Here is a 15,766-nt window from a genome sequence, read left to right on the forward strand (position 1 = left end):
CTTCCTCTCACAGCTCAATCTTACCCACCCTCAATTGCAAGGTCCAATCCTCCGTAATGGTGACAGCAGGGTCCCTAACGGTCAACACTCCAACCTTCCCATCACCGCTCTTTACATACTCCACCTCCGTCTCCCACTTCTTTCCACCCTGCAAAACATCCACAGAATGCACTTGACCCAGCTGCTGTCCATTTGCACCGACAATGATGACCTTTTCCACCCGCACCCTCTCCATATCCTTCAAAAACTCCCCTGGTGCGGCATCATTCAAACTGTCACTTCTCAACGTTGCCTTCTTTCCATCGAAAGTGAAAGTACGCTCGATGTAGCCGCCCTTAGTATAATCAAACGTCTCCCCATCGTCCAAATAAAATCTTCCCTTCGCATTCCCATCCTTATCCAACGCAACAACCAAAGTAAACGGATCATACTTCATCGCGGGCGAGGACCTCCTAGGACGATCACGTCTCACAAAGATGTTACCACCCTGAATCAACATGGGGGTCTTATCAATCGGTGCATAAACCGTCGTCTGTCCCTTTCCTTGATGCACGTCGTAGTTGCTGTAATCATAGTACGGCTGCTCATCACCAAGCCAAACACTGACGCTGTCATGACCCTCCTTCGTAACAGGCTTAGCCAAAATCCCCGAATCCCCAAGGAAGAACTGATCATCAACCCCAAAGCCCTCCTCCACATCCGGAAACGCCAAATACATCGGCCGCAAAACTGGCATGCCATCAACACTCGCCCTCCTAAACGCCGTATACCACGTTGGCAACAACCTATACCTCCCCCGAATGGCCTCCTTCATGTAGCCTGTCCACGGCTCCCCCGCCAACCACGGCTCCCGCCTCTTGGTATCAATATGCGCATGTGCCCTGAAGAACGGATAGAATGCTCCAACCTGATACCACCTCGCCAACAACTCCGGACTCGGATTACCGAAAAAGCCACCGACATCCGCACCGGTGAATGTCATACCGGCGATTCCGTTCGAGAGAACCATGGGGATCGAGACTGCGAGGTGGTCCCAGTTACCGAGGTTGTCGCCAGTCCAGGAGGCTGAGATGCGTTGGGTTCCGGCAAAGAAGGAGCGGGTGAGGATAAAGGGACGCAAAGGCTTGTCGCCGTCGCGGTTCATCAGTGCCAGAGCTGTGGCATTGTGAAACACCATTCCATTGATGTTGTGAACATCACGATGCTCCCACCCACCTTCATGAATATTATCCTTCGGCATCGTGATCTCAGGGCCACTGAAAACCGCAGGCTCATTCATATCGTTCCAGACATACAAGTTCTTCGCAGAGCCCTTGTACGCATCATACGTCATCAGACTCTTCCACCACTCCACGGCCTTCGGCTTGAAGAAATCAACCCAAACCGAGGAACCGGGCCAACACCACCCCTCATAGTTATTCCCATTGTTGTCCTTGACAATGACGTCGTTCTCCTTCGCACCCTGGTACACGTGGTAATTATCATCTTTCTTAATATGCGGATCGACAATATTGACGAGCTGTAGGACGAATCGTTAGCCAGTCACACGAGTGTAAATCTGCCTCGATCATCCGACCTTTCTCTGTTTCTTATCCAACGCTTCCAGCATCTTCTCCGGTTCCGGAAAATTAGCCTCATCCCACGTCAAATACCTCTTGCCATCCGTGTGTTCCACGTCGAGCCAGATAACATCATACGGGATATCATGCTCATCGAATTTGGCGTCGACTTGTGCGACGTCATCCTGTGAAAGGTAGTTCCACCTACACTGGTGGTACGCGATCGAGAATGTCTGAGGGAGCGCGGTGGTCCCGGTCAGTTGGGAGTAAGACTTGATGTTCTCCTCAGCTGTGGGCCCAAGGAAGACGAACACGTCCAACAACCCAGATTCCGAGAACCAATGGGTCTGAGTCGTAGTTCTCTCGGTCTGTATTAAAACTTCGTCAGCAAACCGTGTCCACAGTTTCCTAATCAACGAGTTGAAATACCCTCTTCTTCACAACATCAATCCAAGTCTCCGCCCCATTCAACCAAAACACAGCAACATCCCCTCCTTTCTTATGCGCCTGCATGAACGGAATCGCACCGTAAAGACTCATCGGGCTATCAAACTCATACTCAAACACGTCCAGATTATACAACCGATACGGTTCGTCGTAGGCTCCATCCCCACCACCACGAGTCTCGCGTAGAGAGAGCGGGGAGGCGTGTTCCGGGATGCCGAAGACGTGGTCGTATCCGATAAAGGAGATATCGAGACCGACAGATTCGGGGCCACGGGGTTTTGTGTCGGATTTTCCGGAGAAGGATTCGTCGAAAAGGCCGTGCTGATCCACACCCTCCTCGGGAGTCGAGTCGCGTGGGCGCCAGTGCTCCATGTTGAAAAGACCACGGTCGTTCAACACGATCTGCTCCTCGCCGTCACGCATGAATTTGAGGGAGAACGGGGAGTGTGTGATGACTGCCTCGAAATTCTTGGCGGGTCCATACTTGACAACGGTGATCTCGTCGTTCGCAAAAATGGCGGAGGAGTCGATACTGGTATCTGCGTCGAGTCCACCAACGATCGTCCATTTCTCGGCTTCGTTGTAGCGTTCTTTGCGGATGCGGTCGTTACTCAACTCGATCTGGCCGAGTTGACGTTTCTTCTCGTCCAGGGTCACTCTCGCAACCCCGGAAGCAAGAAACGAGACAGTGAGAGGAAGCTCAACGGTCTCGGCACCACCATTGAGGGATTTGAGAACAATGCCCGTCAACACCCCCGAATCAACCGCAATAGTTGCTGGATTAAGTGCGTACGGCGCAGTCCACTTCGGAGCCTCAGCGGCTCGATCCGCCAATTGCCTGTTACGGTGGCAGAAACTGTTCATGCCAATGTCAGTCGTCACCACAGAACTGGAAGTCTACCGTTGGCAAAAACCTCGATTGATGACATTTCTTGAAATCGTGTTGTTTTACGGCGATAACTGACCCCGCGATTGCGAGGAAGAAGGTTAGGAGGAACGCTCGGCATAACCTCCCGGTGGTTGCTCGCATTCTCTATGGTCTTGAGTGGGTGCGAGAACGGGATGGAGGGGTCGAGGTGGTGTTTCGGGTTGTTACCGTGACGAGCCGCTGCGGTGCTTTGGCCTGCCTGAGGTCTGCAGGCCATGACGTCCGACTGAAGGACAGCTCGGTTACATGGATCCGACAAGGGAAGAGTGAACTCATGATGATTCAATTGGCGTTTTTCTATCCGTCTTTCACCTCCTTCAATCGCCATCTTCAACGTCGCAACTGACTTCCATATGCGCGCTTTCTGCCCAGCCGCTGTCCTCCAATTGAAGCTCAGAAAGGCGATCAACGAGCAAGAAGAACCGAAAGATGGCTCAATTGAACGATGCTGAGATCGCGCCGTGCATTCCGAGATAACTCTAAAGTGCGATGTTCATTTGCACATCGACAGTCATCACATTGTCTCGAACGGCGAAGTCCTTTAGAATGTATGGAGGAGAAGTGTTCTAGGGTCATTATCGTGCGACGAGCTCTTCCACGACGCGAGCGACTTACCGCCTATCGGAACCTCTTCGGCTCCCTCTCCACAATCTCTATTATGCCTCCATCGACCTTTCATGCGCTCGCCAGAACTTCGTGATAGAACAACCCAGAAAATCGCTCATTGCGACACATGTCAGCTCTCGCTGATCGCCGTGTTTTCCACTCGCCTTCCAAGGCCCTGAAATGAAATCGTACTTTAAGAAATTGATGTCATTGTTCGCACGCCCGCTACACCTTCACGTCACTTCCTCCGCCGCCGGGCCTTATCTCCTCGATCCTGCCCAAGGGCGAGACCGATGACGGGTAAATCCCCTCGCTCACCTTTCCCGGGTCTGTAGGCTTTCCTGCACCTCGCGACCGTTCGACACGCCTACAAGCCCTGTCGTTATATAGTCCGTGGGGGGTCGAACCTAAAGTCGCACTTGTCGCACCTAACCGAGTACTTGAGCACCCCTCCACCAGAAAGTGTGAGCGCCGCGGAGATCCTTTAAGCGCGACAATTGCAACTAAGAGCCATATACAGTACGCAGGATAAGTCGAGGTTGTACGGAATTCTATAAAAGGACCCTGCGTTCCTCTGCGATTTCCCCAGCAACAGGAAAGCGACAATTGACGAAATGGACGCGACTGTGGTGAACGGACAGTCAAAAATGATGGTTAGGCCAGCGGGCATGGCTGCAGTATGGCCCGTGATCGCCTGTGGTGTCGGTCTTTTCTCAGGTACTTTCCCTTCCTCCGTCCTCCTCCAATCCTTGTTTCTAAACTTGATGCGCAGATGGTTATTTGAACGGCGTCATCGGTTCCGTGAACACGCTCCTCGCCCAAATCTACCCCAACGAATACGCTGGCTCAACCTACTCTAAGCGAATCTCCTCCATCGTCTTCGTCGGCACCGTTGTTGGGCAACTCCTCTTCGGCTATTTTTCCGACAAAATTGGTCGCAAGTTCGGTATCTTGTCCGCGACGATCATCGTCATTGTTTTCTCGGCGTTGAGTGCCGGGAGTTATGGAGCGGGAGGCAGTGTGAAGGGGATGTTTGCGGCGTTGACGGTGTATAGGTTTTTCTTGGGGATTGGGATCGGGGCAGAGTATCCTGCGGGATCTGTTGCGGCGAGTGAGGCGACGAATGATTGTAAGAAGGGGTGGAGGCATGCGCTTTTCATCGCCGTTACGAACTGCGTGATCGACGCTGGGTTCGTTATCGCTGCATTCGTCCCCCTTGTGTTGGTCTGGATCTTCGGCGAGAATCATACTCGCGCCATCTGGCGTATCGCACTCGGCCTCGGTGTCGTCCCACCGCTCGCAATCTTCTGGGTCCGTCTCAAGCTCAAGGAACCCGAGCGTTTCCAAACTCAGTCCATGCGCAATGTCCGTATCCCTTACCTCCTCGTTTTGAGGAGATACTGGTTCCGCCTCATCGCGATCTCGATCGTTTGGTTCTTGTACGACTTCACCGCCTACTCCTTCGGTATCTTTTCCTCCCCTATCCTCGAACGTATCATCCCGAACCCTACGCTCGTCGAGACCTTCGGGTGGAACACCGTTATCAACCTCTTCTATATCCCCGGTGCCTTCGCCGGTGCTTTCGCCTCCGACTGGCTCGGCCCCAAGACTTGTTTGGTCGTCGGTGTCACACTCCAAGCCATCATCGGGTTCTTCATGTCCGGGTTCTACTCCAAGCTCGTCGAGAATGTCGCCGGATTCGCTGTCATCTATGGAATCTTCCTCACGTTTGGTGAGTTCGGGCCCGGTGACAACATCGGTCTCATCGCATCCAAGTCCTTTCCCACGGCTGTGCGCGGCCAGTGCTACGGCATCGCCGCCGCCATCGGAAAGATCGGAGCATTCGCCGGTTCTTACGCTTTCACCGATATCATCAACGCTTTTGGTGGGTCCTCCACTGACCGTGGTAACTCTGGTCCATTCTTCGTTGGTTCGGCGTTCGCGGTGGTCATTGCGTTGATCACACTTTTCTGCTTGCCGAAGTTGAGTCAGGAGTGTATCGAGGAGGAGGACATTGCGTTCCGTGCGTACCTCGTGGATCAAGGATGGGATGTTAGTAAGATGGGGTTGTTGAAGGAGTCGTCAATTGCGACGGAGGCTGGGGAGCACATGTCGACTTCAGCGGAGATGATTGGTAGTGCCGACGAGAAGAAGGGGCAGGTGCAGCCTATCTACACCGCTGAGCGTGCGTTGTAAATACGCCAAAGCATAAGATGAACTTGGTGAGCACGAGAGGACGGAGGAGAAAGCGCTATTTTTGCCACGGCTGTAATGGAGGAAGAATAGGCGACGCGTTACGACGAGCCAGACTTTTGGGCCATTCGATCTTAAACATATCAATTATATCCTTCTGCATCACGAAACGGCCATGCCCAATTGAACCTTCCTTCCTCTCATCGAGGTGCACATGACGTAGGACCCCGCGTTTCGGCCTGGGATGTGCACCTGTCCATTCCACCGAAGACAGACCATGAACCTCACCACCAAGACCATTGACAATTGATCCCAAGTTGAAAACAATCTGATCAGCCCGAGTAGCCACAACCATGTCCACCAAACCCTCCATCGGCGTCCAAGTCTCCGGCGCAACCTTCGAAGCCCCCTTCGCACGCCCCTTCACCATCTCAATCCCCGACTCCTTCCTCGATCTCACCCGTCAAAAACTCCTCCTCACCCGCTTTCCAGACGAACTCGAATCATCCGGCTGGGAGTATGGGATACCGCTGTCAATGGTCCAGAACCTGCGTGACTACTGGTTGGAGAAGTATGATTGGAGGAAAGAAGAAGCGAAGATGAATGAGCTCGAGAATTTCAAGATGAGGGTGCCCGTTATCGAACACGATACGTTGGATGTGCATTTTGTGCATAGGAGGAGTTCGAGGGTTGATGCGATTCCGCTACTCTTTGTTCATGGATGTAAGTCGTATGCTATTGCCATGAGACTGCAAGCTGAGTTCAATTCAAAGGGCCCGGCAACTTCACCGAAGTCACCAAAATCCTCCCGCTACTTACCGAACCCCAAGACCCCTCTCTCCCCGCCTTCCATGTCGTAGCTCCAAGTCTCCCTGGTTACGCCTTCTCCGAGGCTCCCAAGAAGGTAGGATGGATCGCCCAGTTAGCAATCATGACCGGGGCTAATTCTCCCACAGTCAGGTTTCGGCGTCGCCAAAATGGCAGAATGTTTGAAGAACCTCATGGTCGCACTCGGGTACGACGAGTTCGTCTGTCAAGGCGGTGACTGGGGATCTTGGATAACACGTACACTCCCCCTCCTCCACTCTCCCTCCCTCCCCAACCACTAACATATATCATTCAAAGGCATGCTCGCCCACCTCTACCCCCAAAACTGCCTCGCCCTCCACCTAAACTTCCTCTATGCCTCCCCTCCACCCCCCTCCTCCCCCCTCTCCTGGCTCGCCTCAAAACTCCCCTACATCTTCTACTCCTCAAACGAACGCTACGGCCTCGCCCGCACCGCCAAGATGATCGAAAAAGGCACTGGATACCAGAAGATTCAGAGTACGCGTCCACAGACGTTGGGGTATGCGTTGACGGATTCGCCGGTTGGGTTGTTGGCTTGGATTGGTGAGAAACTCGGGAACTGGGTTCATGGGAACGTGGAACAAGGGGGACCATGGGGCCCGGATGATTACATCACATGGACCATGCTCCACTGGATCCCCGGCCCAACCCCCGCAACCCGCATCTACAAAGAATTCACAGCCGAACGCACCCTCCTAACCGAAACCCCCAACTTCGTCCGGCAACCAACCGGCGTCTCGAATTTCGCCAAAGAAATATACCTCATGCCGGAGAGTTGGACGAGGAGGTTGGTGAATTTGAGATGGAGTCGGTGGCATGGGGAGGGAGGGCATTTTGCGGCGTGGGAGAAGCCGGAGGTGTTGGTTGAGGATGTTAGGGAGTTTTTTGGGGGGTTGTTGGGGAGGGAGTTGAGGGTTGGGATGGTGAAGGCGAAGTTGTAAGCTGATGTTCTGTATACGTACTTGTAATGGGTGAAGGCAGCTGGTCAACGAGACTAAAAGCGATTTGATCTATTGATGATTGGTATGGGAAATTTGTCCCTTGGGTATCTAACGATAAGCATACGATAAGGTCCGAAGCAAATATACCTAGTATTCCTTCCTCTCTCCAATCACTTAGACAGTCTCAACAGTGTCCTTGTATGTATTATTCACTGTCGGCAACTCCGTCCCCCCACTCCCATCAACATGCACCACCTCCTTCGTCCCGTACCAAAAATACTGAAACGCACACGTAAAATCAAAAATCGTCTGGATAACCGCACACAACTTGAACTGCAACGCCATCGGCTTCCCAAACAAAAAGTACGAGGTCTTGAAGATATCTCCGCCGATCCAGGCGACGAGGACAGAGGGACGGAAACCGCGGCAAGATTTGTTGCGGTAGTTTGTGTAGGCTTGGGGGATTGGGAGGGTTGCTTCGATACCGAGGGCGAGGAAGCCGATTAGTTCGATGTAGGAGGGGATCCAGCCGAGGAGGATTTGGAGGAGGATCACGGAAGCGGCGAAGGCGCCCAAAAACTGTAACAAGATTGTCAGTAGGCGAGCAGAGATTCGTCTTACTGAAGGACATGCTACCTCCCAGTACGTTTGCGCACGGCGCCATTGCCAGAGGTCGAAGGGACGGCGCCAGCCGTCCCAATGAGAGGAATGCGCTGGTCGGTAATCTAACACAGATTTGAGGAGGACGAGCTGTGACACGTATGTTAACAAGCCTTCTGACGGGCTCGACATAGACACTACCTGAGTAAAAATCATGACGATAGCCTGAATGAACAAACTCGTCTCAAACGGCTTTCCGAACCAGAATAGTACTCGGAGGATACTCGACACCAACATGATTCCGCAAATGTCGATACTGGTAGACTGTCAGCCCAGCCTCCCACAAATCCCATGGAGTCCAAACTGACCTGAATCCTTGTGACGACCGTTTCTTGTTAATTGACCATATCATGTCACCATACGACGTCAACGGACTCGAAATGAAGAACACTGCACGTCACGATCAGCACAAGTGCTTCGCCCATCCAAGGAGCCAACTGAGCAGACGTACACCCCATGACAACGTCAGCTAGCCATTGTACCCAACCGCTCATGTTCAACAGCAATTGACTGTAGGGAGTGAATGCTGTTATGGTGTTTTCAGTGATGACAAGCAGGCGCCCAAGGGATTTAGGGGTAGAAGCAGGGCGCGAGACAGTTGGCCATACAGAGAGGCTGTCATAAGCGATGAAGGACAATCAACCAAACCCAGGATGAATGCTGCAATTGCAACACTCCAAGAGATATGTCAAGACCATAGAGACCGTCTACGGCGACATTGTGACCATATCGCTTCCAATCAGGTCGGTCGCAACTTAAGAGCACCAACAACCTTGTGATAGCAAGTGCTGATGGGATTGACAGAACGGCATAACCTCCAAAACAGAGAAGGTCGACACCTTAGCGACACAGGTCGCCAACATCACTGCTTCAAGAGCAAGGAGAATTGAGAAAGATGCTGAAGCATTACGCGGAGGTACGACTTAACCATGGTTTTTCCTGCTACGGGAAGACTAATTTGATTGTCACAGTTGAGCGTGTTGCTGAAGCTGCTGAGCGGACGTATGCGTCGCTTGAGGCGGTCTTGACGACCTTGAAGTCAATTGACGCCTTGTTGCCGAGAGAAGAGCGATTGGGAACAGACAACTCGGCACACAAGGAGCACTACCCAAGGTAAGTCACCCCGTACCAGCCTTACAAATGGCGGCTGACCAGGACCCAGGTTACATGCCCTCCTTTCGTCACGTACGAAACATGCGCCGCTTACCAAGACGCCAAGACACTGTTCGGGCCGACCTACACTACGACACAAGAAGTCACAAGCAACCCTCCTAACCGCCGCTCCAGCCCTCAAACTCCGCACCCTCACCCCGACGGCCTCAACGTCCCTTAACGTCGCGTCCCTACCAGTACCAGAAGCCGATGGAGTCAGTACACGGAGTACAGTAGCAGAAAGCTCTCGGAGTCGGTGGACGATAGCGAGTCGGAGTTTTTCTGTTTTGGGGAGTTTGATGGGTGGGAGACGGGAGCCGACGGAGGTTAGGGCGGAGGATAAGTTGAGGATGATGGTTGGTGATCGGAGACGGGGGAATAGGGTTGTGAGCGAACCAATCGGTAGACGGTAGAAACGGCATATCAAATGCAACTTTGGAAGTCACGCGTGTGTATTTCATTCCCTACGGCCTTGGAATCTTCTTCGGCATCCGGCGCGATGCATTCGGGCGACTTCTACCGAAATGGGAAGTTCGCTTACAAATTACATCAGCGCGATATAAAACGCTCGAGCCGCCTAACTTTTCGAGTCTCCATACAAGATAAGATCATATATACAATAACAAAAATGGTTCAGAACAAGTCCGTCAACTTCGTTGAGGTCCCCACGGGTTACCCCGTCAAGGACAAGACCATGAAGCTCGTCACCGGCGAGATCGACCTCGAGCAGAAGCTCGAGGACGGTGCCGTCATCGTCAAGGTTCTCTACGTCTCCATCGACCCTTACCAGCGTGGTCGCATGAGGGACGCGTCCATCAAGTCCTACGCCCCCGCTTTCAAGCTCAACGCACCCATCGACAACGGTGGTGTCGCCCGCGTCGTCAAGACCGCCAACTCCTCCTACAAGGAAGGCGACGTCGTCTACGGTTACTTCCAGTGGTCCGAATACCAGGTTATCTCCCCCCAGGAAGCCAAGGCTCTCCGCGTTGTCGAGAACAAGGAGGGTCTCCCTCTCTCACACTACGTCGGTGCCCTTGGTATGCCCGGTATGACCTCCTGGTACGGTCTCACCCTCGGTAAGCAAGAGAAGGGTAAGACGGCCTTCATCTCCGCTGCTTCCGGTGCCGTCGGTCAAATCGTCGGACAGCTCTGCAAGCGCCGTGGAATGTACGTCGTTGGATCCGCCGGAGAGGATGCCAAGGTCGACTTCCTCCTCAACGAGTGCCAGTTCGATGCTGCGTTCAACTACAAGAAGGAGGGGCCTCGTGATGCGTTGAAGAAGTACTGTCCTAACGGTATTGACCTTTACTGGGAGAACGTCGGTGGTGAGACTCTTGACGCTGTTTTTGAGGCCGCGAACGACTTTTCTACCATCATTGCTTGTGGTATGATTTCTCAGTACAACACCACCGAGCCTTACGGTGTCAAGAACATCATGAACATCGTTGCCAAGCGTATCAAGATGCAGGGATTCATCGTCCTCGACGAGTTCGACGGACAGTGGGTCCAGGACTTCTTCGCCGCCGTCCCTGGGTGGATCAAGAACGGTGAGATGAAGGTCAAGGAGGACATTGCTGAGGGTCTTGAGAACGCTCAAGATGCTTTCATCGGTATGTTGCAGGGTAAGAACTTTGGTAAGGCCATGATCAAGGTTGCCCAGGAGTAAAAACTGCACCAGTCAGTTGTACGATATGGAAATGCGTTGAGGGATCTATTTTTACATAGCAGTCACTACCTTGAGGAATGATAAGTTTCATTTTTGATTATCATCCTATCCGGACCGTATCGTAGTTGTCGGATATCCTCCACATCCCTCTTCATTGCTGACTAGGAGGCAACGGACTCGTCGGCGCCGAAGGAGCTGGGGTCTGCCCCTCCGTAGGAGTCTTGCTCTGTGCCAGTCCCAAAGTCACACTCGCCAGCCTGTCCGCAACGAAGTCCACCGCACCCTTCGGCTTCAATAACGTAGGTGTAGACGTATCCTGCTGAATCTTGAAGAGACGAACGTGCGCTGTATGACAATGTCAGCATGTACCAGTAAACGTTCATACTGGGCTATCATACTTCCTGTCCACACACCAACGGCGCCATTCGTGAGCTCCATTTCACTAAGATATATGCTTCCAAAAAGCATACTCTCGAACCACCCAACCGCTAGCTCAGTCCAGATGAATGATCTCGGATTCGGCTGCGAAGGGTGAAGATCCTTCACCTCAGCCTGGGTACGAAGGAATTCGAGGATTGGTTGAGGGTCTGTTAGTGGTTGTGCCGGGTTCGCCATGATTTCCTCTACTTGAGGGCGGAGTTCCTCGATGGTGGTCATGATGGTCTGAAATGGCAACAGTGGAAGCCATGAATCGAGCTGTACATCTAGTCAGCATTTGAAATACGGAACATAATCCGACCATGCGTACCCATGCTTGTGTAGGATTGAAGTCAGGCTTCCCAATAGCGAAGCTGCTGGCAAAGTTAAACATCCCACTCGCCAAACTGGCATTACTTCCTCTTCTCGGCGTCGTAACACCCTCAGGAAGCTTTCCCCTAGCCTTTTCAGACATTACCCTCAGAGGAGGCGACTGCAGGTTCCAGTCAATAGACCCTACACTTGAATCCCTCTCACTTGGCGATGTCAGAGGAATCCTCGAAGCATCAGCGATCGAGTTCGAACGCGACTTCTCCTCGTCCTCGTCATCCTCTCCAATGGCAAATGTAGGATCCGTACTCCGAGGACCAAAAACCGGCCTCTGCGTCATAGGCTTGACCTCACCCCTCTCCTCCGCCGCTTTCTTGGCTTCGTCCTTCTTCTGCTTGATGCGCTGGATGTCCTCCAATCCCTTCTCCAAGTTGAAATCCGCCAAACTTTCGAAACGCCTGTGCGCTCTCAGGATGGCGTAAACCAAATCGGGATTCTCATGAAACTGGTTTTCGATAACACCGTTGAAGGCCTCAAGGAGGTAAGCAAGGAGGATATGGTTGCTGTCATTAGCAAGAAGGAATCCAGGCGAGGAGATGGAGGTGAAGAGCTGAATGAGCTTCGTGCAGGTCACGACCGAAAGGTTCTGGAGGTATGGCGCAATGTTGGCGATGCTGAGGAATAATGCTGGGTACAGGGAGCTCAAGACGCCCTTACTGGTGGCGATGAGGTTGTAAATAGACTGTGAGAGTGGTCAGCGTAAACTCGTCAATTCGCGCTGACACGCTTACAATAATCATGAAGTCAGCATACGACCCCGAGAATGCCGGTGTCCGCATACAAGCCGGCAAACTTCCGTGCCCCTCGAATGGCTTGTTTAACTTCTCACTGAATCCCTGTTCCGCCGTCAAAGTCTGCAAAATGAAAATGCACATCCTCACGAGCCCGATCTGTGCTGGATCAGTCTTGTGCTCCAATGGGTAATAGAGAAGCAAGACGACGAAATCAAGAGCACGCTCGGTGTCGATGAGGTATGACCGGAACCGCCGATTAGTTTGAAGTGACTCCCAGAACAGCATCATCATCTCCGGTCGAATATGTTTCTGTCCGCTCCCGGGCAAGTAGGAATTCGATGCCTGAATGGGCTGGTTCAGGATACGTGACATACCATCCACGATGAATTGGAAATCCTGCGTCCGATGTAACTTGCTAAAGTAATAACGGAAGTTGTTCTGAGGCACAGCTACTTGTGAATCAGGGTTGGTGTCGTTGGCAACTTGCTGGGGCATGGGGTATGTGAGGAGGGCGAGGAGTAATTGAAGGGAGTAGGTGACGAGGATTTGACGGGGGTCGTTGAAGACGACATGGCTGTAGGTGACGCGCCAGGCTGTCGGGTTGTATTTCATGACCTGTACGACTGGTTAGCATCTGTTTGATCCAAATGATCGGCTGACCCATCATACCGTATTCAGCAAGGAGCAAAGCAAGGCCAGCACGATTCGCTTATCCGTGCTGACAATATGTGTGATACTCCTGATACCCTTAGTCGAGAGAGCATATGACGGCTGGTACATCGTCTTTGATGCCATTGCCAAGATCAAACGCAGTGTCTCAATCTTGTTCGCCTCACACTCCTTGGTGGTGCCGATTGGCTGGGTACATCCCACACCAGTTTCCCAGATTGCGTAAGTAACCTTGTCCTTCTCCAATGTTTGAGGTAATGTAAATCCGCAGAAAAATAGAAGGTCGATGGCCGTGTCTAAAAGTTCAACCGCCAGGGGCTTGCCCGAAGGTACGATCTTCGACGATGTCGATTACCAGAAGATCAAATGCTTTGGACTTGGAGGCGACCGCCCTGGTTATCAGTGACGATGCAGAGTATCAGCAGGGACTGAAAGATGAGTTAGAGTGGTTGAGAAGCCGTACGGAGAAGGTAACGATGCAGGACTTCGATGCGAAGGAGAGGAAGGTTGCACTGGATGTGAAGATTGGAGTTTGCCTCTTGGGCGACAAGCTGTAAGTTAAGATTAAACGGACATAAAGGATACGGTGATAGATACCCAAAATACAGCGGCCTTGCAATTGACAAGGTTCATTCCTTCACCTTGCGGATAACTTCTGTGAGGGCAACCGCTCAAGGCTGAAGATGAGAAGATATATGAGAGGAGAGAGATGGGTGATATCAATATAAATTGGTACTGAACAAAGAAGAATTTCCCCGGGAGATCAAGAACATGTCACTCGTTGCGGTCCAACGTCACAGTGCAGAGCCGACGCACGCACGATCTCCCGGCGGCGCAGCTCTCCGGCGGTGCGAGTACAGCGAACGTCAAGGAGCCAAGTTACCGGACCAAACACTACACCAAGAATCAAGTCCAGCATCATCATACGCATAACAGATCAATGGGCGCAAGCGATTCCAAGCTCGCTTTCCGGAGGGGTGTCTTTAGGCTTTACGAGGAGCGCAATATCCCTGCCGATGACGAGTACTGGACACAGGTATGTGATGTATGCTTGGCGACTATGGTGATCTTCTAACCTACGTTGTAGTTCTGGCAACTTCCTGAAACCGCAAGCGATGTCTTCACTCTCTTCTCCACCGCCGACCTTCGACGAGTCCGCGACACAGCTCCTGAGAACCTCGACAACTTGATCTTAGCACTATGTAATCACTTATTCGAACTCCGACAACATCCTCAGTTCCCTCATCCCGAACTCGCACCAGCAAAGGAGGCACTGAATTGTATGAGAGTATTAACACGGATCTTCCCCTTCGTGTATGAGAAGGCGGAGCTGGAGGAGTGGGAGGAGAAGTTCTGGTGGGGCCCCAGGAGAGGAGCAGTGAGTCGGGCGAATAGTATGGCGGCGTCTGAGACGGCTGATGGAGGAGCAGAACCACAAAGGACACCGTCAAGCCGAAGTTGGTCGACCCAATCAAGGTGATAGCCGGACCAGCCGACTCTGGTGGGGTGACCCAAAGACCCTTGGCGTGGTATGTCCACCCATCAGGCTCGCCAACTGTCCCTCTCCTCCACTCCTCCAAAGCGATAAGATCACCCTTCCCATTCGCAATAGCATCCCTTAAGAACCTCTTGCTCAGCAACGTGTACGCAGGAGGCAACATCCCAGAAGGCCAACCTGACTTGTAGAATCCATTCGCTTGCTGGCTTGCAGTGATAATCGTACCCGGGGCTGCGGTGTTCAGGAGTCGGTTACGGTAGTCTGGATGGATGTTGAAGTATCCTGCAGTGAACGCCCACGAACCACCCTTGAATGATGGATCCTTCAGGACATCGAGCGTTGCGCACACCCCAGCGTGTTCTGTGGAGTAGTTCTCAGGGGTGAACAGAGGCGTATATTGCGCCAAGGGGAATACCAACGTGCTGGATGGAGTACGAGGTTTGACTTCACTGACTGTTGATCCTGGTCCCACAAGAGAGGTCAATCGAGCGGTAGCAGTCTCCTTGTATGCCTCAGGCTCCGTAACGGGCTCAGGACAAACGTTCGTCACAGGCCATGACAGAACATAACCTTGCTTCAAGGTGTTGTCAGGCTGAACCTTATATGACAAAGAGCACACAGTCGACTGAATCTTCGCGTAGTAGTCCGTAATCCTATCTGATGAAAACATATGATATCGGTCCTGGCGGTTTGTGAAGTAATCATCTGACAAGTTCGCGCCTGACAGGATGATCTCGTTATCGAAGCCATACAGCTTCATGTGCTGTAATCCCCATCCTTCGTTGAACCGTTTGGGAATGTACATCTTTTTCAATCCTCTTAGGTTGGGGGTGTGGAACATCCGCACCTCAATGCGATCATCTCCGAACTCCTCAATCAATGGAGCGAGAATGGAGGCGGCAGAGGGATTGGGCGATTCCCGGGTACCACGGAGGGCATCGGTCAGGATAGAAACTTGAAGGTTCTTGTTGGTGGACAAAGCCTCGCGGATAATCGCGACAAGTTCCAACTCCTTCTTTCCGATATATAGCGTTGACAGGAAGATCCGGCTCTTGGC

The 15,766-nt window shown here is 52.4% G+C and overlaps 9 protein-coding genes across 9 annotated transcripts; 5 read left to right on the plus strand and 4 right to left on the minus strand.

Annotated features, from left to right (window-relative positions):
* Positions 1-7: 7 nt before the first annotated feature.
* SAICODRAFT_18183 (uncharacterized protein) lies at positions 8-3,095 on the minus strand (the record flags this gene model as incomplete). Its single annotated transcript, XM_019165916.1, has 3 exons — positions 1,989-3,095; positions 1,577-1,927; positions 8-1,519 (listed from the first exon to the last, which is right to left on the minus strand). The coding sequence occupies exons 1-3, from the start codon at positions 2,868-2,870 to the stop codon at positions 8-10; spliced, it is 2,745 nt and encodes a 914-aa protein (XP_019025213.1). The 5' UTR covers positions 2,871-3,095.
* A 1,113-nt stretch (positions 3,096-4,208) lies between these two features.
* Positions 4,209-5,736, plus strand: SAICODRAFT_34281 (MFS general substrate transporter; the record flags this gene model as incomplete). Its single annotated transcript, XM_019168350.1, has 3 exons — positions 4,209-4,257; positions 4,313-5,621; positions 5,679-5,736. The coding sequence occupies 3 exons, from the start codon at positions 4,209-4,211 to the stop codon at positions 5,734-5,736; spliced, it is 1,416 nt and encodes a 471-aa protein (XP_019025214.1).
* Positions 5,737-6,000: 264 nt separating this feature from the next.
* Positions 6,001-7,687, plus strand: SAICODRAFT_90533 (alpha/beta-hydrolase). The gene is made up of 4 exons (XM_019171702.1): positions 6,001-6,456; positions 6,507-6,637; positions 6,690-6,798; positions 6,859-7,687. The coding sequence occupies exons 1-4, from the start codon at positions 6,087-6,089 to the stop codon at positions 7,521-7,523; spliced, it is 1,275 nt and encodes a 424-aa protein (XP_019025215.1). The 5' UTR covers positions 6,001-6,086; the 3' UTR covers positions 7,524-7,687.
* Positions 7,688-7,697: 10 nt separating this feature from the next.
* On the minus strand, positions 7,698-8,714 carry SAICODRAFT_90536 (uncharacterized protein; the record flags this gene model as incomplete). Its single annotated transcript, XM_019171703.1, has 5 exons — positions 8,635-8,714; positions 8,492-8,573; positions 8,325-8,439; positions 8,160-8,273; positions 7,698-8,102 (listed from the first exon to the last, which is right to left on the minus strand). Exons 1-5 carry the CDS (start codon positions 8,675-8,677, stop codon positions 7,698-7,700), a joined length of 759 nt encoding a protein of 252 aa, XP_019025216.1. The 5' UTR covers positions 8,678-8,714.
* Positions 8,715-8,804: 90 nt separating this feature from the next.
* On the plus strand, positions 8,805-9,786 carry SAICODRAFT_70346 (uncharacterized protein). The gene is made up of 4 exons (XM_019170558.1): positions 8,805-8,926; positions 8,988-9,099; positions 9,155-9,296; positions 9,346-9,786. Exons 1-4 carry the CDS (start codon positions 8,837-8,839, stop codon positions 9,746-9,748), a joined length of 747 nt encoding a protein of 248 aa, XP_019025217.1. The 5' UTR covers positions 8,805-8,836; the 3' UTR covers positions 9,749-9,786.
* Positions 9,787-9,963: 177 nt separating this feature from the next.
* Positions 9,964-11,001, plus strand: SAICODRAFT_24424 (NAD(P)-binding protein; the record flags this gene model as incomplete). The annotated part of the gene is made up of 1 exon (XM_019166778.1): positions 9,964-11,001. One exon carries the CDS (start codon positions 9,964-9,966, stop codon positions 10,999-11,001), a length of 1,038 nt encoding a protein of 345 aa, XP_019025218.1.
* A 151-nt stretch (positions 11,002-11,152) lies between these two features.
* SAICODRAFT_55271 (uncharacterized protein) lies at positions 11,153-13,532 on the minus strand (the record flags this gene model as incomplete). The annotated part of the gene is made up of 5 exons (XM_019169363.1): positions 11,153-11,346; positions 11,400-11,697; positions 11,750-12,490; positions 12,540-13,157; positions 13,212-13,532. Coding segments are annotated over 5 exons (2,172 nt in total), but the record flags the coding sequence as incomplete, so codon positions are not given.
* Positions 13,533-13,555: 23 nt separating this feature from the next.
* On the plus strand, positions 13,556-14,691 carry SAICODRAFT_6402 (uncharacterized protein; the record flags this gene model as incomplete). Its single annotated transcript, XM_019170034.1, has 3 exons — positions 13,556-13,764; positions 14,148-14,247; positions 14,299-14,691. 3 exons carry the CDS (start codon positions 13,556-13,558, stop codon positions 14,689-14,691), a joined length of 702 nt encoding a protein of 233 aa, XP_019025220.1.
* Positions 14,667-15,379, minus strand: SAICODRAFT_29695 (uncharacterized protein; the record flags this gene model as incomplete). The annotated part of the gene is made up of 1 exon (XM_019167474.1): positions 14,667-15,379. A coding segment is annotated over one exon (713 nt), but the record flags the coding sequence as incomplete, so codon positions are not given.
* Between the last annotated feature and the right edge of the window lie 387 nt (positions 15,380-15,766).

This window comes from Saitoella complicata (assembly GCF_001661265.1).
Source record: "Saitoella complicata NRRL Y-17804 unplaced genomic scaffold SAICOscaffold_7, whole genome shotgun sequence".
NCBI classification, from domain to species: Eukaryota; Fungi; Ascomycota; class Saitoellomycetes; order Saitoellales; family Saitoellaceae; genus Saitoella; species Saitoella complicata.